The following is a 24611-nucleotide window of genomic DNA, read 5'->3' as shown; positions in this document are numbered from 1 at the left end:
TACTTTTATTAAAATTTGGCTAGCACTTGACCAATAAAAAAAAATGAGTAATCTTATAGGATGAAATCTCACATTATTAAAAACACCAATAATAATTTATTGATGGCTACAAAACACAAAATTTATTGCCAATAACACTCCTCATAAAAACTTGTTTAGATTGTGACTAGATTATTTTTCATTAGTAATAAAAATTAGTTTTTTTTGTGACTTAAATAGTTAAACAAGAAAAATAAAGGAATTGTTTAAATAGAAGAACAGTCCCGTTTAAGACTACTCTCCTCCTAAGAAAAAGAAAACTCTACTTGATGAAGTTGTAATCTCATCGCTATCTTTGTCATGATGTCTGCCACCGAAAGTCGTGATTAGTAACAAGATTAAACACTTTCACACAATCCATCTCACAAATAACATCTCGTTGACCTATATCCTATGCTAAAATATTCTCTCCAAATAATAAATAATTTCTCTTAAAAAATATTATTCTTCTCAATTATTTTCAAACACCTCTTTTATCAATTCCCATTACAATCTTTAATAACGTAAGTAAAACTAACACTATTACTAAAACCAACATAACTAGCATCACAATTAATCTAAAAAAGTACCAATAGATTAAGCATTCTAAGAAGAGAAAGGATATAAAGTGTACCTAATTAATGTATAAATGTAATTACTTTTTTTTAGTAGGAATACACCAAAAATACATAAGATGTAACTACTTATAAAAAAATTAATTACATCCATATATTAAATAACTAATTTCTATTACTGAGAGAAAATCATCTGGGTAACTTCTTTTTTAAAGGAACAACTTAACAGCCATCATTTAGTTCTACTCTGAAAAACAGCAACAAATGCTTGAATGGAGAGATTCATTATATGAAGGAGAAAAGACCATGAACTCAAATAGTTACAAACTTTAAATTCACTCGGCTTTACAGCTATTAGTAACAATAATACACTGAGTGGATACAAGATCCAAAATGATACAGGTTAAATAAAAGCAATAAGATAAAAATCATCTAAAACTCTAAGTTAACATTCAGATCTCCCTGAAAACCTTCTCTGCCGCTGCTATTGTCTTTTCTATGTCATCGGGGCTATGAGCCAAGCTGGTGAACCCAGCCTCAAACTGTGAAGGAGCCAAATAGACACCTTCTGCTAACATTCCCCAATAGAACTTTGCAAACTTGGCCGTATCACTCTTCTTGGCATCTGCAAAATTGTAAACAGGTCCTTCTGTGAAGAAAAACCCGAACATCCCACTTATATGCCCACCACATATAGCATGCCCTACCTTCTTCCCAGCTTCAACGATGCCGCGAACAAGCTCCCCTGTAATTTTATCCAAATATTCATAAGTTCCTGCCTCCTTAATGCGCTTCAGAGTCTCTATACCTGCCGTCATAGCCAAAGGATTCCCACTCAAGGTCCCGGCTTGGTACATAGGTCCAGCAGGTGCTACCATCTCCATAATATCTCTCCTCCCTCCATATGCTCCTACAGGCAGACCCCCACCTATGATCTTTCCTAGTGTTGTTAAATCAGGAGTTATGCCGAAATATTCTTGAGCGCCACCATATGCCAAACGGAATCCAGTCATAACCTCATCAAAGATTAGAAGGGAATTGTTCTCCTTGGTGATTTTGCGCAGGAAACTAAGAAAATCAGATTTAGGGGGAATGAAACCAGAGTTTCCAACAACAGGCTCAAGTATGACTGCAGCTATCTCTCCCTTGTTATCCTCAAAGAGTTTCTCAACAGCTGAGAAGTCATTGAAGGGGGCTGTAAGAGTTTCATAAGTAGCAGCTTTAGGGACACCAGGGGAGTCAGGAAGTCCTAGAGTCGCAACTCCACTACCTGCCTTAACAAGAAAAGGATCTGCATGCCCATGATAACATCCTTCAAACTTGATGATCTTCTCCTTTCCGGTATAAGCACGAGCCAGACGGAGCACACCCATGCAAGCTTCAGTGCCTGAATTAACAAACCTAACCATTTCAATGCTGGGTACTGCAGAAATAACCATCTTAGCCAAGGAATTCTCCAGAAGACAAGGTGCACCGAAGCTGGTTCCCTTCTTCATTGTTTCAGATAGAGCTGCAAGCACCTGATCGTCGGCATGACCAATGATAGCAGGGCCCCAGGAACCTACGTAGTCAATGTACTCATTGCCATCGATGTCCGTCATGCGAGATCCTTTCACTGAATCAATCACTATTGGTTGCCCTCCCACGGACTTAAAGGCACGAACGGGGGAGTTCACTCCTCCGGGCATCAATTCCTACCAACAACAGAAAAGGAACAAGAATTTAATCAGAATTCCGTTCCCCAATAGCATAAAAGAGAGGAGAGAAGAGACAAACCTTGGCAGCAGTGATAGCTTCTTGGGACTTGGTTAGTGTGAGAGACTTGTTGGTCTTCTCGTCCAAAGACACAGCCATTGTAACCAACGAAGTCCGACTCCTAACCGCGGAGGTGGAAATCCCTAAGGTCAGGCCAACTCCTGAGATGGCGGTGGCAGCAGCCATTGCTCTCTCTTCTCTCTTTCAAAGTCTATAAGAATGGGAGTTCCAATATCAGATCAGATGATAAGATAATGCAGATTTTCAAATGCCACCTCACCCTTATCAATCCATCCGTTACATTATAACTTTTCTAAACTTTTTTTTAAGTAGTTACACATTGTATACTCCTATTAAAAAAATTAATTACATCCATATATTAAATAACTAATTTCTATTGGTAATAGAAAATGGTCCAGGTAACAACTTTAATGTAAAGAAATTTTAAGCCACTAAAAATAGTTTGGATTGAATTTGCTGTATTTTAAATAACAAAATAAAATGATTGTGACTTTTTAAGTATGAGAAAAAGGATTCTAATTTAAGCATGCTAGATAAATTTACATGAGTGCATTCTACATTTTGAAGTCCTTCATTGATTAGTAACTAAAATATCATGCTAAAATAATTACAATTTTAAAGCTCAGATAGTCAATTCCCCCTCTATCAAATATCTTGAAGCAACAACTATTAAATTGAAACTATATCAATGTGAATATGTATTATGTAATTATATTTAACGCTGCTGAATCACATATACAGCGAAAAACTAAAAAGGAATATGAACCGTACGCACATACATCAAAGTGTTCCAAGCTTGTGGTAATATGTGAAGGATATGAACAGAAATAATCAGTACTCAAGTAATTGCATTGCAAAGAAGGAATATTGGATAAAAATGAGAGTAAAGATTATATTATGAATAATTATTCATACTTATACTAATCTATAGAAGTCTAATTGACTTTCTTAATCTCCTAACAACACTCACTAGCCTTTTCTCCTAATTCTGCAACTCGACAAAAAAAACACATAAATTTATAACAATTCCATCGAAAATCTAACATAAATAACAATCTCATCAACAATAATAACAAAATTTTCTGCAAAAAATTAAACCAAAAAAAGCAAATTAACAACTATCTGAAGGAACAAATTAATTACTGTCTGAAAAAAGGTTAAAAAAAACAGAGACAGAATAAAAAAATAAAATACAAAATCAGAAAATGATACCACAAATGCACTAACTGAAGAAGAGGGAGACAACACAGCAAACTGGTCAGACGAGGGCGGCGATGCCCGACGGTGTCAAAAACTCACGATGCACTAACAACGGAGCTCCAAGGGTAGTAAATCGCGCAAAACTTTAGGCGCTGTGAACAGTGGACGTCGGGCGAGACTCTGAGTCTGTGGGAGAAGAGAAAAGTGATGAGTGATGATAGGGTTTGTTGGATGTGGCTATTGTTGAGGTACTCTATGCGGCGCTGAGGACGTTAGGGAATTTAGGTTATTTTATTGATATGTTTATCGGAATGCGATTCGATTTGGTTCCATTTGTTTAAAAAATAAAACAAATGGAGTTAAACTATGTACAAATCAATTCAAAATAGCTTTTTGTTTTAAGTAATTATATTTTAAGTAATTTTTATGTATTCTTATTAAAAAAATTAATTATACTCATATATTAAATAATTATTTTTTATTGTTAATAAAAAATTATTTAAAATGAATGAATTATAAATTAAATAGTATAATTTTTTATATTTATCTAAAAAATAGTTAGTTCGAATTTTTTTATCTTTGGTTAAAAAAAATGATTTAAGTAACAATATCTTCAATGTATAGAAATTTTATGCCACTATAAATAGTTTATCCGAGTTTTAAATAATATACATGAGCTTATGAATTTGTAGTCCAAACCTCATTCAAGTTAAAAAATAGTACTCCAGTTGCTATTTTCTTTTTTAATAAAAAATAATTAAGTGTAGTAGGGAACTCCAGGATAAGATTCGTTGCATTATTCTTCTGCAACTTTTCTTTCTCTTACATTAACATTATTGTGTGTCAATCAATGTTGAATGGATCGACTTAGGGAGCCAATCTTTTCCCATGTTAAATTATCTAAAGAATTTTGTTGTTTCACTCAACATAGAGTTAATGGCATATAGTTTAAGAATAAAAATATTTTTCTTTTACTCAACCTAGAGTTGATGGTCTAGATATTAAGAATATAAATGAAGTCTATGTGTGTGAGAGAGAGAGTCATAAGTGTACTTTCTCAACCATGAAGAGCTTAACTTAATTTTCATCATTATATTCGTGTGGGGTAAAATCAATTTAATCATGAAATTTTATAATTTAAAAAAAATAATCTAAAAAAATATAAATAACAAAATAACCTCAAAAATATGTTTCGTTTCACAAACTAAATTAAATATTTAATCAATTTACTTATACATGGTTGGTTTATTTTATCAAAAAATTATTATTTTTCGAATAAAAATGACTATTTACTCATACATGCAAACCTTGTAAAATTAACACTTTCATTGTTGATAATTCTTTTTTAGGAGAAAAAGAAGTTAAAATATGAGAAATACACAGTAAAGATATGCAAGTGATCATCATATCTTTTCCAATTTAAACATAGGAGGATCCAAATTTGTGAGACACACTTTGAAGAGTTGAATGTGTAAAACAATCATTCCTATGTGAAACGGAGGAAGACTTCAACATTGAATTAGTGGCAGAATACTCTGAGTGAAGAACAAGTGCTGCATTAGCCTTGATGGCAAACACACACAATTCCTTAAGAGAGAGTGGTATGTGAGATTTGGAGAGTGGAACAAGGAAGTAAATCTGATCCAACTGAAGATCCTCATTCGGATCCACGTGCGGCAACACCGAGCCTACATACATCTTTTCCGAGCTGCAGAGGAAGCAGTCCGAATTCTTGAACAGAGCATGCTCTGCTTTTATGGGCTCCTTGTATTTCTCTAACTTACCATCCATGTCAATTATGTTCACTGAGGATTGCCAACGTTGTTTCCCACTTTTGTTTGTGAATTGAGATGATGCACAAGCTCCCATAAGTGATATAAGTGAATATTTAGTGTGGTTTTGTCTGAGTTTTTTTCAAGTGCAATGTTGGAAGCATCAAACAGGGGAAAACAGAGGCATTGGTATTTATTTTGTTTTTGGGGGATGGGGGTGGTGGGAGGGTGACTTATATAGTGGAAGAGGGGAACTTTGGTACAAAAGAAACGTTCAGAAAATGAAAAAACGAACAATTATAATTAACTTTGTTGACTTATTAATGATGGTAACATATAACTAATGTTAGTTGGATATAGTATCACGTGAGAACTATCCAAAAATATTTTGGAATCAATAATAAAAAAATCATTTTAAAACAGTTTAAAATTATTTTATTTCATGTTTTTTAATTATTAAAATAATTAAATAATATTAAATGTAACAAGTGTGTAATTATAAATATTACATACATGAGACTATCAATGTTAAATTAAGTAAGATAATTTTAGGTTATTATTTTCTTAATATTATCGATAACTATTTAGTTCAAGCAATGTTTGATTTCGAATAATACGAGATAAAAAAATTATTTTTTTGAATAATACAAAATAAAAAAAAATTATTTTTTCTCTTAATTTTATATGATTACTAGTGTAGAAGATTTTATAGATATAGTGATTTAACGCACTAAGGATTTGAAATTTTAAATCAACACTTTATTGCTAAAAGTCATATATTTTGAACTATGAATTTCTTTTGAAAAAGAGGGGAAAACTATTTAATTACTACCTTTAACTTAATAGACTAATCTTAATGTAATACTTGTGACTATATGAACAAAAATAATAATTAACATAAAACTTAAAAGAGGCTATAATAATAAGATTGGAGGATTTTGAAGACGAAAATGTTGACTTGGGGAAAAAACAAATGGGTGATGTTTCTGTTTCTGAGTTAACAACCTATGTCCTATCTCATTATTGAAAACAGTATCTGCCAAAATTTCATCAATTGGATTAATGCAATACGTACCTGAAAATTTATATGTCCCTTGTTACTTGTTAATTGTCTTTGTATTTTTCATTGAAGGTAATCAACAAGAGACATGAAAGATAGAGCTCTCACATGTTATGTTACATTAGAAAATGTTACATTTAATTATTTATTTGAAATTAGGTATTTACTCAAATTACTTATGTTATAGGCTTAAAGTTTCCTACCTCTTGCTCCATTTTTCAGGGGAAATGTGCTTCTTAAGGTATGCAATTATGCATTGATCCTATTATACAATTTGTAGAGACTCTTTTAGAATTTCGAAATTTGTTGCAATAAAGGGGAAAAATTAAAAAATTCTAGCGGTGTAAAATTCAAAGAAGTGCCATTATATGAAAAAGTACAGGTAGACAATGAGAATACTAAATAATATGAACAATAGATATGTCAGATATTTAATTTAATAGGTATACAGATATTATGTTCATTATTTTTAATAGGATGATTATTTTTTTTATTCGATTTACTCATGCACAGTTACAATGGCTGGATGTTCAATTCATTATGTGTGCAGATGGCTATCTAATATTAAGGTTTAGGAGATAATTTGGAGGCGAAGTATTTTTTTATTTTATTGGGTCAATTCTAAAATTTATTGTTCACATTATTTACAAAAATCATTATCTACCTAACAAAACCGTTACTATATATATATATATCAATTTTGACTGAAGTGTTATCGTGCAGACAACAAAAAAATTAACCAAAATAACAGAATTTATTTTATTTAATATTTATTAATTATTATTATAATTAATAAATACTAAATAAAATAAATTTAGATTTTTTTTGTCTTTCTAACATTACCGAAAAAACATTATTGGATTTGTGTAATCCCATGCATCATGTATAGTGTGTTTCACTTTAGGAAGTATCCTTCTAGCTTCTTGGTTAGTTCATGCATGGTTTCTATTTTCTTCTCATTGCTTTTGGATTATTTCAGAATATTGGATTTGTGTCAAATTTTATGCTTCACAGCTTCATATAATTTGGATGGTTGCGCTAAGTGGTGGTAGCTATCACATTTATTCATGTGCTGAAAATATTTACTAGCTTTTTGGAGTCACCTTTTTGGCCCTTCAATTTTTCTTTTTTGAAATTCACAAATCATCATAAAATGTTGTCTCCTGTACAGTGAATAATTACATCCACTTTTGAAGCTTTTATTGTCGTTTCTTATTTTTATTTATTTTTTTCCAAGTCAACATATATAATAGTATATTTGAACAGCAATATGTTGGATTATGTTGTAGACAAGCAAAAATTACATTGAATTTTAACGTTTTAATCATATTAATTATACGTAAAATTATAGGGTATAAGTTGTAGTTGACATCATATAGTATATATTTAAGCACTGAATTTTTTTTAATTAAAATAGGGCCCGAGCTCAAAAAAAAAAAGAGATCACATATCAAAAACTGAGGTTAGGGTCCAATAATCTAAAAACAATGAAGCTATAATATGGCCTTCTTCGGTCCAAATGCTTTTTTTTGGCATAATTAGATCACAATAATATATCTTTTTAGAGAGTATAATTAGGCCATAACATATTCAATCCGAATTATATTCATAATGAATCTCGTTAAATTCGATAATAAATCTGATTTATATTTATCTTAAATTTTTTGAATGTGTTATAAATATAAAGTATATATATTTTTTTGTGGAAATATATAGTATATATATCTATATATTATATATTAGTATTTGTAGATATTATTCCATTTTTTCTTCTAACTTTTCACTAAATTGAATTTAGTGAAAAGTTAGAAGAAAAAAAAAAGCGTCCTCAAGTGCAGTCGACTTCACGTGAAGTTGATACTTGAGAATCGTTAGATGATTTGACTAAATTTTCATTTAACAGCTCTCAGGTATCAAGTTCAAGTGTAGTCGACTTCACCTGGTTTTCACTATATTTTTTTTAATTTTTATACCTCTTGAACGATAATTGATTATTTGAATGTTAGAATCACTTGCTGATAATTGATATTAATAACGGGGTGAATGCTATGGTGTCTATCACTTTGTATCTAAGTTACTAAAAGAGGTAAATAAATAATATTTAATAAATTTTATATAATTTATTTTTTATTTTAAAAAAGAAATTATGCAATTTAAACATCATAACAAAGGCACTATAAAATTCACCTAATAACTGAAAGTCTCCCTCCTTTTACAAAGAGTAGTAATCTTTTATTAGACTTTAGTTACTGCTGAACAGTGAACACCTACCATATATATAAGTTTGCTATTGTAGGGAACTAGCTAGGTGCTTGGTGTGGTTCATAAGCTATATTATTAGATATTGATTAGTGGTAAAAGGTAGAAAAGTAAAATTAAAAATTAATTCTAGTTCTATATTTTTAGTTTAATTATTTTATTAGTCTCTACAATTTTACTAGATTATAATTAAATTCTTATATTTTATATTTTTTAATTAAATTTTTATACTATAAAAATTTAATTATAAAATAAAAATAATATAAAAATTTAATTAAAATAAATATAAAAAACTAATTATAAAATTTAGTGAAATTATAATAATTAAACCTACGTTTTACTAATACAATATGTACAATTAACATGAAAAAAAATGCTAAATACCTTGTCGGTGGGCCCACAACACAAATGTTCTTGAAAGTCAATTCTAACAAGCAAATTTCAATTTGTAAGCTTTTGTTCCTGTTCCTATGATTTAGAAGTCCTGTAGTGTCCTGTGACCTAGAAAATGAAACTTGAACCACTTCCTTTTGAACCATAGTAACTAAGGATAAATACAAGAAATAATAAAAATCAATGTTAATATGAATATTAGAGGTATATTTTTTGTTGATTAATTTTTATTGTCTTTCTAATAAGATCGGCTAATAAAATGGCACCAATAGAAAGTACAAGTTTAATATAGTCAAATGTTCAGCTAAATACATAAAGATGCTTATACATCCCCTCCTATTTTCTCTTACTATTATATCTTGTTTTTCTTCTTTATTGTGGGTAATATCCTATTCTTTTATGCTATTTGTCGGATGGACCAACATTAATTAATCAATAATGTGATATATTTTTGTTAAAAAAAATTAAAGATGATTAATTATTTAACTTTAAAATATCATAAAATCTATTTCATGAAAACTAGAACATTTTTGTAACATTAATGTAGTAATAGTATCCTTAATTAAAATATAAAAAAGTATATGATACCAATATATTATCTGTTAACTTATTGTCAATAATAACTAATATTAAACACATCTTTACTAGAAGAAACATGTATAAGGAGATATATTTAAGAGACACATCAACAAAGACTTTTTTATTAGTCACACATTCATAAAAAAATATATTTTTATTAGACACATTCACAAAGACGCTTTCATTAAATACAGCCATAAATCGTAAAAATTTACAGAAGTTGGTAGAATTCTTGTTGATTACTTAACGAAATTTTAAAATATTCATTAAGTAGTATTTTTGAAAGTAGTTTATATAAAGCTATATATCATAATTTTAAAATATTAATTATATATAATTAAAATATTAATTATATATAATTTTTCCTTAAGTAGTATTTTTGAAAGTAGTTTATAAAGCTATATATCATAGTAAAATGAAACTAGCACCTAGCAAAAGTTTTTGGTGCCCACCTTTTCCATGAAAATTATCCAGGTCCTCTGTATCTCTAACTAGAAACTAGGTCTATTAAATTTCCAACATGACCATGGTGCCAATATCTTTCAAGCTCCACACCTCATGCATTATTAGTGAGTTCAATCATTTATTGATCATTTCATGTCACCCCAAAAGTATTATTCCACATTAAATAAGAATCTTTTATATAAAGACCTAATCAAATAAAAAATGTTGCTACATAGAAAATAAATTCAATAATAAAAGCATTAAGTGGACACACAAAATTAGCTATCATATTAAATTATAAAGAGAATTGAGATTAAACCCTTTACAAAAAAAAAAAATAAAAGAACATTATATATGTATTTATTTACTATTTTTGTACGGAGAAGAATAATCCAACGTGAAAATTGTCATGGATGACGAAACCTAATTGGAAGTGGCACCATAGAACGCGTTAAGGCCCACATACATTCGTCTTTGTGCACCACACATAAATACTTATCATAAACATAATTTAATCATCAAAATTCAAAAACTTATGAATTACACAACAAATAATATTTGTATTAGCTTATTGTATGTACATGTACACAATTTGAATTTTGCTCGTACTTCCATATTCTTCATGTTCATATTTTCACCGCCTATATATATGAATTACTAAATTTAAAATCCGTGACTAATATCTACTCCCTAAACAATACAAACAAATAAAAATGAGATAAAAATCTAGGTACAGTTAATTTCATGTGAAGTTAATATTTGAAAGTCGTTAAATGATTTGACAAATTTCACTAAATTGTCATCTAACGACTTTAATAAACTATCAACTTCACATGAAGTTAACTGCACCTAAACTAATCATTAGTCACTGTTTTACAGTAGATAGTAATACTCAAAACCCTTCGGAAGCAAATGAATAGAATCAAATCGAACCGAACCAAATCAAACCGTATCCATCAAACATATAGAGCTTGAGTTCTTCATCACCATGATGGAATCATCATCATCAACATCATAGAGGTGATTAATTAAGAGATGATAAAACTCAAAGAAACCCATATAGATGTTGATCATGTAATAAGAATTGGGTGTGTTCGTTGAGGCTTCTTCCTTCTAGAAAGAGGAACTTTGTTATTACAAGGCTTGAAGTTATTATTATTGGAAGAAGAATGAGCAAGAGCTGCATTGGCCTTGAATGCTAATTGACCCAAATCCTGCATAGAAAGAGGAACCCGGGATCTGATTCTAGGAACAATGAAGTAAATATGATCCAACTGAAGCTCTTCACTTGGATCCACAGCTTTCATTGTTGAACCAACATTGATTGATTCTGAGCTGCATATGAAACAGTTTGGATTCTGAGACAAAACATGCCATGCTTTCAAAGGCTTCTTCAGTTGTTGCAAACTACCATCCAAGTGAACTATGTTCACACAAGATTCCCATGATGTAAAGTTTCCACCTTTCTTTGATGATCCTTGAATGGAAGCACAGGTTCCCATTATGAAGAAGAGGGTAGGGGTAGGTGTGTTTAAATGTGAGTGTGTGTGGGTATTTATAGAGAAAATTGAAGACAAGAAGAAAAAAAGAAGACGTAAGTGTGTAAAGTAAAGTAATGTGAAGTGAAGTAAGGAGTCACGTATGCAGTTTGGTACTATAAAAATATTATTCGTACACTAAAATTAGTCATTAAAATAATCAGTTATTAATATATTTATATATAAATAATTTATTTTTAATGTATATTTATATTTTAATATATATTTTATGGTGAAAATTCAGGTGCAGTCGACTTTACATGAAATTGATACCTGAGAATCGTTAGATAATTTGATTAATTTGACTAAATTTTCATCTAACAACTTTCAGATATCAATTTCACGTGAAATCAACTTCATTTGAATTTTCACCATATTTTATATTAATAATTAATTTTAGTGATTGATATTGGTGTATACGTAACATAGTTGCATTCATTGATAATATGTTATGTGAATTAAAGTCATAGGACAAAAATTAAGGACATTCTTGGACACTTTTGTTAATAAGTATGAATGCAAATAACTTGATGAATTTACAATTTATTCTGTCTTTTTCAACATTCTTAGACGCGCTTCTATTGCCTTGTCCAATTGCATATGCTAATGTATCTTGTTGATATACAGTACAAAAACAGCTATATTACTGTTTTAGATTTTTCTTTCCTACAAAGTTTTTTGCCTTTTTGGTGTTAATTAAAAGATGACTAAGATTTGGTTTCGAAAAATCTTTCGAAAATATATTTAAACTTTTTAAAAGTATAAATATCTTGTTTTATGTTTGGTAAATAAATAAAAAAGTTTATATATTTGTGTTGATAATTTTAAATGTTATTAGTACTTTTAAAAGTATTTAGAAAGAACTAAGATTTACAAGATGACCATAGCTTGCTTTATACCAACAATCTCCGTGGGATCGACCCTTACTCACGTAAGGTATTACTTGGACGACTCAGTGCGCTTGCTGGTTAGTTGTGCGGAGTTGTGACTAAGTGTGATTCACGTTGAGAGTGCTACCAAGTTTTTGGAGTACATTATAAAATTATAAAATACCAATAATTTATAGCGTGTTTAGTTAAAAATAATCACTTATCTTATTAATTAAAATTAATTCTTTTAAAAATTTTTAAAAATTTAAAAATAAATTATAAATTATTAATTATTTGAAAGACACAGTATTCTTATAAAATACAATATATAAGATATCTTTATAAAATTTTTTCTTTTAACAACGTAAATTTAAAAAAAATGAATATTTTTTACAAAAATATAATAAAGTACATAATATGATTACCAAAATATAACTACGTAAATTATTATTAATATAATAATATAAATGTTAAATATATTAATATAAAAAATAAATATATAGAGATTATTATTTAAAAACTAATTTAAAAAGTACAAAGATTTGAGGATATGATATTAAATTAATTAAGTAAAAAATATTAGTGAAATAAATAATTAAGACATAAATCTATCACATAATAAAAAATAATACATATGAAACTATTAAATTATATAATATTTTTTATTTTTTAAATATATATCTTATATATAAGTATAGTTTCTTAAAATTTTGAAAGACGAGGTCACTATTTGTCCTTCTAGATATGTCCCTGATTAGAGAAACAAATTTTTTCATTAATATCAGTTAATTTTTTAATTTTAAATTAACTAATATTTATTAATTAAAATTTAAGTATTAATATATGTTTGATATTTTAGTTACCATCTTCTTAGACAAATATCTACGTCTTAATAATTACCTAATAAAAACATCGTGTCACAAAATTATGGTGCTTATATTAGAGAGATAGAGGGTTATACTAAGTTATAATTTTTTAGCAACAGATATTTCTTTGATCAAACTAACATATAATTTACTGTTTGAAGAATTTGTATCAAAACTAAAATGTTGTTGTAACTTGCAAAATAAAAAAATTAAAAGAGAGATGGTGATGGAACTGTTGGATGGATAATATCACGTAATGCATATATTTTGATTAAACTGTAGACTATACCAAATACAGATAGGGCCATTTCATGGGAAGCATCCTTGAATTTTCTTAGCCACTCCCAATTTTGTTTCAACGTGCAATCCCTATCTTAAATAGTAAATAATGGAAATTAAGTAGAGTTATTTTCATGTAAATTTGATTAAATTATTATTTAATAATTTTTAATTATTAATTTTATGCGAAAATAATTATATATGAATTTTTATTATTTTTAAAATTTTTGTTTATTATTATATATATCAGACATATAAATAAGAATATCTTTTTCTTTTATTAAAGATAGAGAGATTCAAATTCACAATCTCTTAGATGAATATAAAAAGATTATACCATTTAAATTATAATTTATTGACAAAAATAATAATATCTTAACTCTTAAGTGTTCTTCAAGTGTAAATTAAATAAAAGCTTTTACTTTATTCTATTTATATTGTGACATAAGTAATATAGATTATTTTTGTTGTTTAAATTGAACCTTTTAAAATTCAAAAAATCAATTTTTGAACTAATTTTCTCTTTTTTCAATATTGATGATGCATCATAATATGAATGGAATAGAATAAAAATTCTTATTTGCTCTTGGGGCAGCAAAGAAATTTCCCCGTTTAACTTTTATTCAATAATGAATATATTGAGTGGATAGACGATAGAGATGCTTGGATGTATTGGAGTAAAAATATTTTTGATAAAATATTATGACCAAACAATAAAAACATGACATGTAAATGTAACACAATTTTTTGTCAATTTTTTTTTTTTGTCGAGCCGAAATTAGTTAAATCCAAGGGCGGAGCCTCATACGGTGAAAATTTTATTTTATTTTTATATAAATTTTAGTTTAATCTTTCTAAAATTTTTATTTTAATTTTATTTTATTGTAAAAATAATTTTTTATCTCTTTCTAATATTTCATCTAATTTCACCTCTGGTTAAATTGAAAATAATTAAACCAATTGAATTTTTAAAAATAAAATAGTTAATACTAATTAAGATTACATTTTTGTCATTAACTATTTTATTTTATTAAAAGAAGTGATTGATTCAGTTGATTTTGTCATTTTCAATTCAATCATTTTCAGTTTAACAAAATTAAAAACCAAGTTTGATAAATAATAAAATCACATTACATATCACGCTTTTATTATACTTGTTTATCATACTTTGTATAAAGAATTTTGTCTCCCCTTTATTTGTGGTGAATCGATATAATGTGGTCACATATCATAATAACTCTTAGATATATGAAAAATAGATCCTTTCAATTGTTAAAAAAAATTAAGAGTGTAAAGTATAATTTATAATCTTTTATTATTTTTTTATATTTATTTTTTATTTTATTTATAAAATTAATAATAAAAAATATATTTTATTCCCTCAATTATTAAAAAAAAAAAGTTGAGAAGATCCAGTTTTGGTACGTAGTTGTTCTTTCAGAATCCTTAAATGAAAGATTGAGCTTGTGGTAAAAAAAAAGAAAAGAAATTGTTGTTTTAATTTTTAAAAGGTGATTAGGCTTGTGTAATCTCGTGGTGGTGCAAGTGAAACACGAACTTGTTCGTGTAACAACAATGAACGAAAAAAAAAAAGAGAAAAGAAAAGTCCAACATGGTGGATTGGGTAACGAAAGGTACGTGATAATGGTGCATCATGTGTCTTGAGACCTTGTTTTTTCCTGTGGGAGTGAAGCCAAAACAAGTAGTAATATTATTTAGATTCTTGCTCCCATAATTCTTTTTTCTTTTTCGGTCAAGATTCTTGTCTCTTGCCTTCTTGGTTTCAAATATTTGGCAGAAACTCACCTGCAGTCGACTCGACTGCAGGTGAAGTTGCTTCTGGATGGCTGACACGTATTACTATATGGTTTAAAAAAAATCGGTTTATTTTATATAAATGATTTATTTAAAAAAACCGGTTTGAATTGGACCAAGCAGTTACTTTTATTCCCTTCTTCTTCGTTTCGCACGTAAAATTCGTTCTCTTTCGATCCCTATTGTTGAAATTTTGGCATGATTTCTTTCATATTTGTTATATGTCTCTTTAGTTGGTGATGTTATAGTTTATTGTGATGATATGATGGTAGTTTAATGGTATGAGTTAGGTCCTTTTTATTTGGTTGAATTTTTTCTATGGCTATCCTATTTTTGATGACAATGTCAAAATAAATATTTTCATTAGTTGTTCTTTTTTTTTCTCTATTTTTGAATCAATTTTATTTTGAAAAATTTTATTAAAAATTTTTGTTGTAGACAAAATTAATAATATTATGTTCAATTATTTAAGGAGACCAAATTAATATTTTGATTAGATACTTTTGTTTTACTGAAAATAAATTCTAATTTCATTAAAAAATAAATTCTAGTTGATAAGTAAAAACACAAAAACGTGCATGACAGTGAAATCATAATTTCTAGACAAAGTAAATTATAGTCTTATTAGCTTAAAAAATAATTTATTTATAGAATAATATTAAAAAATCAACAATAATTTGCATAAAAATAGTTTATTAGTAAAATAAAAGTTAATTGATTGATTACCATAAAATTTAATTTAACGATAAATTTGCAATTGAACATATTTTGACAGCTTAATTTAAAATATGTTTACAGCTTAATTTAAAAGCAACTGAAAATATAAGTTATGGGAAATAAAATAAAACTCATCAAGAAAATAGAAACAGAGACACAAAAAAAGGACAGATAAATTCATTTATGCCATTCCTATAAAAAAACCGTGAATTTTATTTCTTTTTCAGAATACTAAATTTTACTTTTTCAAACAATTTGTATACATATATTTGACAAAAATTAAATAAAAAAAGTTTCAGATAAATTTAAAGAAAAATTGGTCAATATGAATGAAGAAAAATAACATATCAAATTCATCTGTTAGGAATTTAGGAATAACACGTAGAAAGAATTTAAATTATTTTAAAAGTAGTTATTTGATCTATTCAAACCGATTTTTTTAAATAAACCATTTGTATAAAATAAATCACTTTTTTTAAACCATATAGTAACACGTGTCAACGATCCAGAAGCAACTTCACCTGCAGTCGACTACAGGTGAGTTTCCACCCAAATATTTTTGGTCTTTCTTCTTTTACTTTTTTTCATGTATCTTTAGGGATATTGGGCCTATATATCACATATAGCCCAATTCTGAGACTGAAATTTAGATTTAAGAAGTGTTAATGAGTGGATATGTGAATAGTGTAATGACAAAAAAAAAATACAATGTAATTATATATCACAAAAAAAGGTTATACATACATATAAAGATATATAGCTATAAAACATGATTAGGAGTCCTAGTTTATTTTTCTACTTTTTAAATAAATAAATTTTTGAATTTTTTATCTTTTTTATGTTTTGATAACATTTCATGGGTTAAATCTCAATTTGTTCCTAAAATTTGGCCTGATACTCAAAATAACTCTTATAATTTTATTGCCCCAACTAGAACCCTTAAATTTGTAATTGTAGCTCTAACTTATCCTTACGATCATCTCCGTCACCGAAATGCTGATTTAGCGCAATTGTATAACATGGTGGATACTACTTAAACGACGGTGTATTGGTTTCGCACCCAAACCCTTTGGAAACCACGTAGTGTAAGGATTTTTTTATATTTTGCAACTTATGATCGTCCTAGTGGAAAGAAAGAGAATTTTAACCCACAAAAAACTGAAACAACGTGGTTTCCAAAAGGTTTGGGCGCGAAACTAATGCATCGTCGTTTAAGTAGTGTCCACCACATCATGTAATTGCATCGGATCAATATTCTACTGACGAAGATGAGCCACAATTACAAATTTAAAGGGTTCTAATTGGGACCAACGAAATTGTGGGAGTCATTCTGAACATCGGACTAAATTTTAGAGACTAAATTGAAATTTAACTTTATTTCATATATATTTAAGTTTTTATCTATTTAAGTACTAAGAATATGAACTAAGACTCTCAATCATTACTCTATTAGTATATTATTTTAGTAAGTTTTAACAGAATATGCAAACTTTTATACATGAGCGAAAAATCAAGTACTCTTATTTAGATTATTTTTATAGCTAAATTTATTATATTATAGAAAATGAAATAGCACGTTTAATTTTATATTAAATAATTTCTCGTATACGAAGATCTTTTCATATGATAGCTTTTTTGTATAGGGTTGAATTCAAGTCAAAACTAACTCAAATTCTACATTCAAGTTATCAAATAATTCAAAATTCAGAATCTATGTAAAGATTTACTGGTAATCAACACGATTTTGTTTACATAGTAATTATCTTAGATATATATTAAAATACACATAATATATTTATATATAAATATGTAATAATTAATTTTGTCAATGAGTTATAACTCAAATAATATAATTTTTTTTTACTCTTTTAAGAGATGCGAATTCGAGACTTTATATTTTTTGGTAAAAAAAAAAATCATCATGACAGGCGCGCATAGATTCGTATGAGATTCTAAGAAGTTGAAATGAGTGAGGCAACAATGGCAGCAATGAGAGGCGTTGGATCACCCAAGATGGCTGAGATAACAATCTGCAGAGCAAATGCTGCAATATCACAGCACCTGTTCTTCATCCTCCCCTTACTCCGATGCACACTACTCTGCATGCTGATGCTGATGCTGTTTCTATAAACATGGTGCCAATTCTCCACAAGCATCTCCCTCACACACGCCACATGAACGCTGTAGCTCTTGCACTTCGACCTGTAACTCCAACTACCTCCCTTTCTACCGCAATGGTGGCACCATGACCTCACTTTTCTGTACAGGTAAAGCTTCACTTCACCCTCCTCCACAACCATCGGAAGCTTCGCGCAGCATGGGTGCAGATCATAGCCGCATGACGTACAATGGTACACGAACCCATTCACGTCCTTCTCACATGCATTGCAGTATCGTGCCGTCTCACCTGATATCACCCATTCACAAAATTTTAGTACCGGAAAAACACATAATAAAAGGGCAGATTGGTCGAGTGGTCAGCTCACTCATCTGTTTAAGTAAGTGTCGAAAGAGAAAGTACAGGGAGTCAATAGAGTATCTGTACAATGTGTACAATGGAGTTTAGGAATATTCGATTCAGTAGGATATTAGATATTTATTATCCTGGTAACCGGATAGTTATTCTGGATAGTATGAACGTATTGTGTTTGAGAAATTAGTAATATTTTATTTTGAATGTTTATTTTTTAACTCATATTGAGCCAAATACACATTGTACAAATTCTCCATTGGCTCCTTAGCGGAATTTGGGATTCGAATCCCATCTTATCCATGCAACAACTTTTGACCAGCGACAACAGACCCTTAATATAATTGAACAATTGTGTAAAATGAACGGTAACCTGGAGGGTGAGACATGAATTGGAAGTTGCATTTTCTGTAGAAAGGGTGGAAGAAAGTAGGGGAAGGTAATGCACATTGCATGTGAAGATCATAGTCACAAAGGGTGTTAGTGGAGCATTTGTAGCGTGACCCTATGCCTACTTCCTTGCATCCATCACATTTGAATGGGATTTCAGAGTTCTCGAACTTCAGCTTGTGATGAGGGTGGTGGAAATGGTATATCTCATTGTATTTCATGCTTCTCTATCTCTATGTGTTTCTATTTGTGATTATTATGAGAATGGAATATTGGTGTCAAAGGGTTATTATATATACATTTGTTGAATTTGGGGTTAAATTTGGCTTATGGTTGAAGCATTTCAAAAAGAGAATTATGCTTGCTTAGCTTTGAGGAGGTGTTAGAGTTCTTGGGACATACATGCCCCCACTAAAGAATATATGCCACTTGTTTTGTTTTTACTTTTCATCATTTTTCTTTCTAAATTTGACTGATTCGATTTGAAGAACTAATGAAGGGATCAATGAAGATAATACTACTGGAAATCATGGAACTTCATTGATTGACTCTGATCACAGATCATGCAAGTATTTTATTCAATAGGGTGGATAAAGTTAAACACATTAAAGTTAAGAAAAGGAATAAATTCCTCTTGCTTGATTTAAAGGCTAGCTTATCCATTTGATTGTATCTTCAACAAGAATGGAAATGACCCATGATGCAAGTTTGAGGAACTGATTCTTGGATGGTTAACTTTGCAAGGTGTCACAATTTGAATAGATGTTTTCCACAATGAGTGCTTTTGAGTTCTGAGAATTTGTACTGCTTCTTTGAAGAACAAATGTCACAAGCTAGTTGAACAATAATGACAAAATACTACTTTAATTTTATGATATCTCTCTCCTTTCATTTTGTTTCTTTAACAAACATGAGGAATGTTATTCATTCTGCAGCAATTGTGTGGTGGCCTTTGTTTTGTCCATGTCAAGAATGAAATTTGTTCCCTCCAATTTCCCTCTTAGCCTTTCAAACTTAAAGCAGTGTGGTAAGGCAATTCAATCTCTAGATGTAATCTAAGCCTTTATTGGCATAATTGAGTCATTTTATCAGTTTATCCAATTCAATCTCTCATTAAAAGTATAGATAAATGTAAAGCACTTGTTTAAGAGCGATTGAAAATATTACATGGATGGATATTAGTCTTCACTCACTGCAACATATTGGTTGCTACTTTTGGCAAATCATGTTCTTTGGGTTAAACAAATCATGTGTTATTACATCAATGGTTCTACTCATATTAAACCGACAGATTCTCAAACAAGCAGAGTCCTATAAATAAATCTTTGGGTTAAGTGCTACTTGGCTTTTAATGCTTACTTTGATCTGAAATTTTGATTAGTCCAGTATTTTTATTATTACCTTTTTCTGAATGATCTTTTGTTTTTTGTCTGAATGTGTTTTCTTAGGCCTTGTGCTTGAATCCTTGACATGATGATGGTGTTACTTTGTGATAACTGTATGATTTGGTTCCCAAGAAGAGTTATTTAAGTGTTGATAAAGGGGTTTGTGTTCTGAATGGAAGATGGAAGAAGCTTTGAAGCTTCAAGCAGATATGGTGCTTTTGTTGTGTAATATTTCATTCCCTCTGAATATATTAAATGTCATAAATTATTTATTGTGTAGTTGCAGAAATGACAGTTAAATTAATAGACAATGACTTTACAATAGGATCCGTAATAATGCATTGTTGCCATTGCATTCATCATATTCTTAATGGTGCTCATGACCTATGAATATGTCATGCTACAAACACCTTTCAAATTCATATATTTGATTCCAAAGGTTTCTATTTTGCCCTTTTGTAATATAGCACTTCTTCCATTGGTAAGAAGTTAGAGGCACCAAGAATCTTGTTTTTCATTGCTTATTCAAAAGTCAGACATGAGAATACATAATTGAATGTGTGTATATCTAAAAAATACCAAAAAATGAAATCTAATATTATACAGGAAAATTACAAAGAGGGTAATAGCCAAAGATTGAAAAGAGAGGATGCCAAAGACAGAAACCATGAGAAGAAGGCCATGATTGCAGATATCCTGTACCTGCTGCAAAGCTTTGGAGGACAAAAATTGCCATGGGAATGGAGCAAGAGATCCACAACACTAGCTGTTGAGCAAGCTGCTGCTAATGTCAGTGTTGATAATATCTGTTTACACACACAAAATATATAAACAAACAGATTGTTGCTACTTGCTATGTTAAGATTTAGACCTAGTAGAAATATTTGTAAAATTGATTAACTTATTCAGAGTCGTAATACCGAAAGATTCGAAGAGTTAAATCGAAATTCTATCTATTATAGTTGCTATATATCTATATGTCAAGTGATACAAATTCTTTGATCAGAAGAAAAAGATGGTTACAGTTACATACCCAATCTCCAACAACAATAATCATGAGAATTCCTGGTTGACGAATAGGGCATTTGACAAGAACTGAATATCCATCAACCAATGCTAAAGTGAAGCTCCAAGGTATCACCAATCCCATAATTGTTACCAAATAGCTAAAAACAACAGTGAACCCAAAAACAGACAAATTCAGTTATGCAAGCAGAGTTTATGGATAAAACTACAAGTTAAACATTCACCAAAAGACTCAATTATGACGTGAGATATATGATTCATTAGCCTATGTATGAAGGGACTTAACAACAGATCCTAAAATCTCCAGAGAATCTTAGGCAAGCCAGAAAGGAAAAAGAAAACAAACCAAAGCAGAATTAACAGAGAAATTAAAGTCAAAATCCCTTTTTTCTGAGATTAGGAAAAAAGGTGGGGACCAGAAAATGTAGGAGAAGTACCAGAAAGCTGTGTAGCTGTAGAATTCAACTCCCAAAGACATAAAGAGGAGTGAAGAAGATGAGAAAATAGCCTGGCCCAATCTGAGGCTGAAGCTGGCACTGGTGCCCACAGAGCCAGGTAATTCATCCATTAAAAGCAGAAATTTAATGCATGGATTGTACTCTACTGCTACTATTAATTCCCTCTTCTTTTTCTTCTTCTTCTTCTTCTTGAATTCCCTTATTATGACATGCTTCTATCATTATCATATCTGTCCTTCAACACTGAAACCACATCCACAGCACCCCCACCACTAAAGTCTTGTAGCTTTCCAAAGTTATAATTCATTCATATGAAACTTTTTGCTGCTACAAACACACACACATGAACCACAACAAGATAAGATCTCACAGCTCCCAAGACTAACTATTTTCTGTAGAAAGAAAGACAAAATTCCCACACTCAATCACCAGTCACCAGTCACAACCCCCTTGTGTTTGTGCCAAGTGTGAAACAATACAATATGAGGACTATAGGAAAAGAATTCCAGTACGTAAGTAAAGAACATGATGATGGGGTGTGCACTTTTTTATAACCATGATGAAGCAGACATCTCTCTTCCAAGTCTTTTTTTTCTTTTAGATCATGGAAGCTTGGAGTGGCTCAAAGGTTTTTTATCTTTTGGGTTTGTTCTGCTAATTGAGTAAATGATGTGCTTAATTATTATTATGATGGAGCTGACACATGGTGTTACTTTAATTCCTCGTTCGGTGGCATGTCCTTCAAGGCACTAAATAGGTGAGACTATGACTCTGAGAGGTTTCTTTAGGTACAATGAGAAGACATTTATCCTAACTTTTTTTCTCTCTCTTTATTTCTGTTTATAGTAGAAACGTTTATGTGCACATAACCCTCCTAATTTGAGAGACTTAAATTTAAGGTAATATCTATTCAAATAAACAAAACAAAGATTATGAAAAGATGATTCCTTTGATCAAAAGATTCGATTTCGTTTCCCTTAATATTTCTTTTTTATATTCCATGACTTGCCCTCCTTTTCTTTCACTAAGTTGTGGAAGGCATCTGTGTCGAAATTGAATTAATAAATTGTATGAATATGCTGTAGAGGAACATTGTCAACCAGTGCTTTCAAAAGAAGGAACTTAGATTTGCCATTTGTCACAAGTGTTGTGACCCCATTCTCGTTGGAAAGTGATGTTATCATGTGAAACTAGTGGCAGTAGAGAACCCTCTCGGTGGGGGTGGTAGCTATAGGTGTCAACAAATCATTGGATAACAAAATAATCAAGATATAAATAAATAATATTATTACATGTTCACTTAATAGTTAATACCAATTCAATTATGTTTGCATCTATAATAGCAGTATCTTTTTAGAATAAAATGTATTTCATCACTTGTACTCCTACCTAAATACACCTCATTTAGTAAGCATCTGATTAGTTCCCACCAAAACACATGCAATTTGTGCTTAATAAAAAGGCCAACTATAAAGGGGAAGGGGAAAATTTTGTGTAATAAAATTTTATGCGTCTACGTACTCTGCCTCAAATATTCTCTGTTTGTTTCATTTGGTTTAAAAAAATAAAAATAAAATAAAAAAGAAAAAAACCCTTCACATCACACGGTTTATCAATGTGGTTAAACAGCCATACAGTGTCTACTCACCATTCCAAATGTAAATGGAATACTAATTTTAAACTAACAAGCAACATTATGAGATGGACTAATGATTTGCAGGGTTACATTGAAACATAATTCCCATAAATTCTTTCCGAATCCAAGCACCTATTCCTCCACATCAAGACAGCTGCACAAATTAAGAAGAAACTAACCATTAACACAAGTTAATGAACAGAAATGTGGCAAGGTATTAAAACAATATCAATAAATGTAGTAGAAGAAACTACAATTGAATGGTAGACACCAAGAAACTGGATTTCTTAAAAGAACGCACACAAAATAAAAATAAAGATGTTCAGATAACCATAAATATATACAAGAACAACTACTATAAAGGATGATATACCCACCTGAGATCCTAATTTTTGAATTTTTTTTATAATTAATCAGCACATGATTATAAGTTCATCTTTAGCAGAACACACGACAAAGGTTAGGTACCACTACCTCTGTCCAGAATTAAGTGCAATGTTTTGGAACGTGTGACCTCAAATTATGTCTAAATACTTCCAAAATATGACAGTTATTTCCGAATGGAAGGAAATAGGGTGAAAAATGCAATCACTTTATAACTCATGTTTTAGAATAGTTGATTTTATAATTCATACTAATAATCAAGTTGAAAACAACCACATAAACCCAATTTTAAGATGTATACCATATACTATATTCTTTCAAGAAAACATGAATGGCACAATGTTATAACGTCAACATAGATTAAAGTATAATCCTCATCCAAAACTAAATTCCTCACATGATACACTCAATTTTCAATTAACTGACCCTAATTCGTCATAAATCCTAACTGAAACAGCATACTGTATTTGCTTTTAAGCTACCGAAAATAAACTCACAGATGCCAAGTCAAATACTTGTTATGTAGAATAAACTACAAATCTTATTGTGTTAACAACAGGACGTTTTAACAGAAACCCTTAACGTCACAATTCATCAATTATTTGCCAAACCAGAAAAGTCAGAAACTTCAAGCAAATAATGAGAGAATTCCCCAAATTCGCATACAAAAAATTGAATCTAAAATGGAAGTGAATTGGGGCG

General features: G+C 29.7%; 6 protein-coding genes across 7 annotated transcripts in view; all 6 read right to left on the bottom strand.

Annotated features, from left to right (window-relative positions):
* Window positions 1–858: 858 nt before the first annotated feature.
* Window positions 859–3877, bottom strand: LOC107476717 (glutamate-1-semialdehyde 2,1-aminomutase, chloroplastic). 2 transcript variants are annotated; one of them, XM_016096582.3, is made up of 3 exons: window positions 3582–3877; window positions 2370–2559; window positions 859–2287 (listed from the first exon to the last, which is right to left on the bottom strand). In XM_016096582.3, the coding sequence occupies exons 2-3, from the start codon at window positions 2532–2534 to the stop codon at window positions 1046–1048; spliced, it is 1407 nt and encodes a 468-aa protein (XP_015952068.1). In that variant the 5' UTR covers window positions 2535–2559; window positions 3582–3877; the 3' UTR covers window positions 859–1045. The 2 variants fall into 2 exon arrangements, with proteins under 2 accessions (XP_015952068.1, XP_052115055.1); XM_052259095.1 differs by having other exon boundaries at window positions 3597–3877.
* Window positions 3878–4979: 1102 nt separating this feature from the next.
* On the bottom strand, window positions 4980–5522 carry LOC107476720 (uncharacterized). Its single transcript, XM_016096584.3, has one exon. The coding sequence runs from the start codon at window positions 5436–5438 to the stop codon at window positions 4989–4991; it is 450 nt and encodes a 149-aa protein (XP_015952070.1). The 5' UTR covers window positions 5439–5522; the 3' UTR covers window positions 4980–4988.
* A 5094-nt stretch (window positions 5523–10616) lies between these two features.
* On the bottom strand, window positions 10617–11622 carry LOC107476721 (uncharacterized). Its single transcript, XM_016096585.3, has one exon. The coding sequence runs from the start codon at window positions 11576–11578 to the stop codon at window positions 11147–11149; it is 432 nt and encodes a 143-aa protein (XP_015952071.1). The 5' UTR covers window positions 11579–11622; the 3' UTR covers window positions 10617–11146.
* Window positions 11623–18028: 6406 nt separating this feature from the next.
* On the bottom strand, window positions 18029–19264 carry LOC107476718 (uncharacterized). Its single transcript, XM_016096583.3, has 2 exons — window positions 19004–19264; window positions 18029–18567 (listed from the first exon to the last, which is right to left on the bottom strand). The coding sequence occupies exons 1-2, from the start codon at window positions 19239–19241 to the stop codon at window positions 18113–18115; spliced, it is 693 nt and encodes a 230-aa protein (XP_015952069.1). The 5' UTR covers window positions 19242–19264; the 3' UTR covers window positions 18029–18112.
* Window positions 19265–20894: 1630 nt separating this feature from the next.
* Window positions 20895–22778, bottom strand: LOC107476722 (CASP-like protein 5C1). The gene is made up of 3 exons (XM_016096586.3): window positions 21869–22778; window positions 21439–21571; window positions 20895–21211 (listed from the first exon to the last, which is right to left on the bottom strand). The coding sequence occupies exons 1-3, from the start codon at window positions 21997–21999 to the stop codon at window positions 21017–21019; spliced, it is 459 nt and encodes a 152-aa protein (XP_015952072.1). The 5' UTR covers window positions 22000–22778; the 3' UTR covers window positions 20895–21016.
* A 629-nt stretch (window positions 22779–23407) lies between these two features.
* The window catches only part of LOC107476723 (mitochondrial import receptor subunit TOM6 homolog), a gene marked incomplete in the record, with an annotated part of 1531 nt that continues 327 nt past the window's right edge, over window positions 23408–24611 (bottom strand). The window contains 1 exon segment of the mRNA XM_016096588.3: window positions 23408–23682.

This window comes from Arachis duranensis, chromosome 3, assembly GCF_000817695.3.
Source record: "Arachis duranensis cultivar V14167 chromosome 3, aradu.V14167.gnm2.J7QH, whole genome shotgun sequence".
Classification (NCBI taxonomy): Eukaryota; Viridiplantae; Streptophyta; class Magnoliopsida; order Fabales; family Fabaceae; genus Arachis; species Arachis duranensis.
The sequence above is the reverse complement of the archived record's forward strand: the minus strand, read 5'-3'. Positions and strand labels throughout refer to the sequence as shown.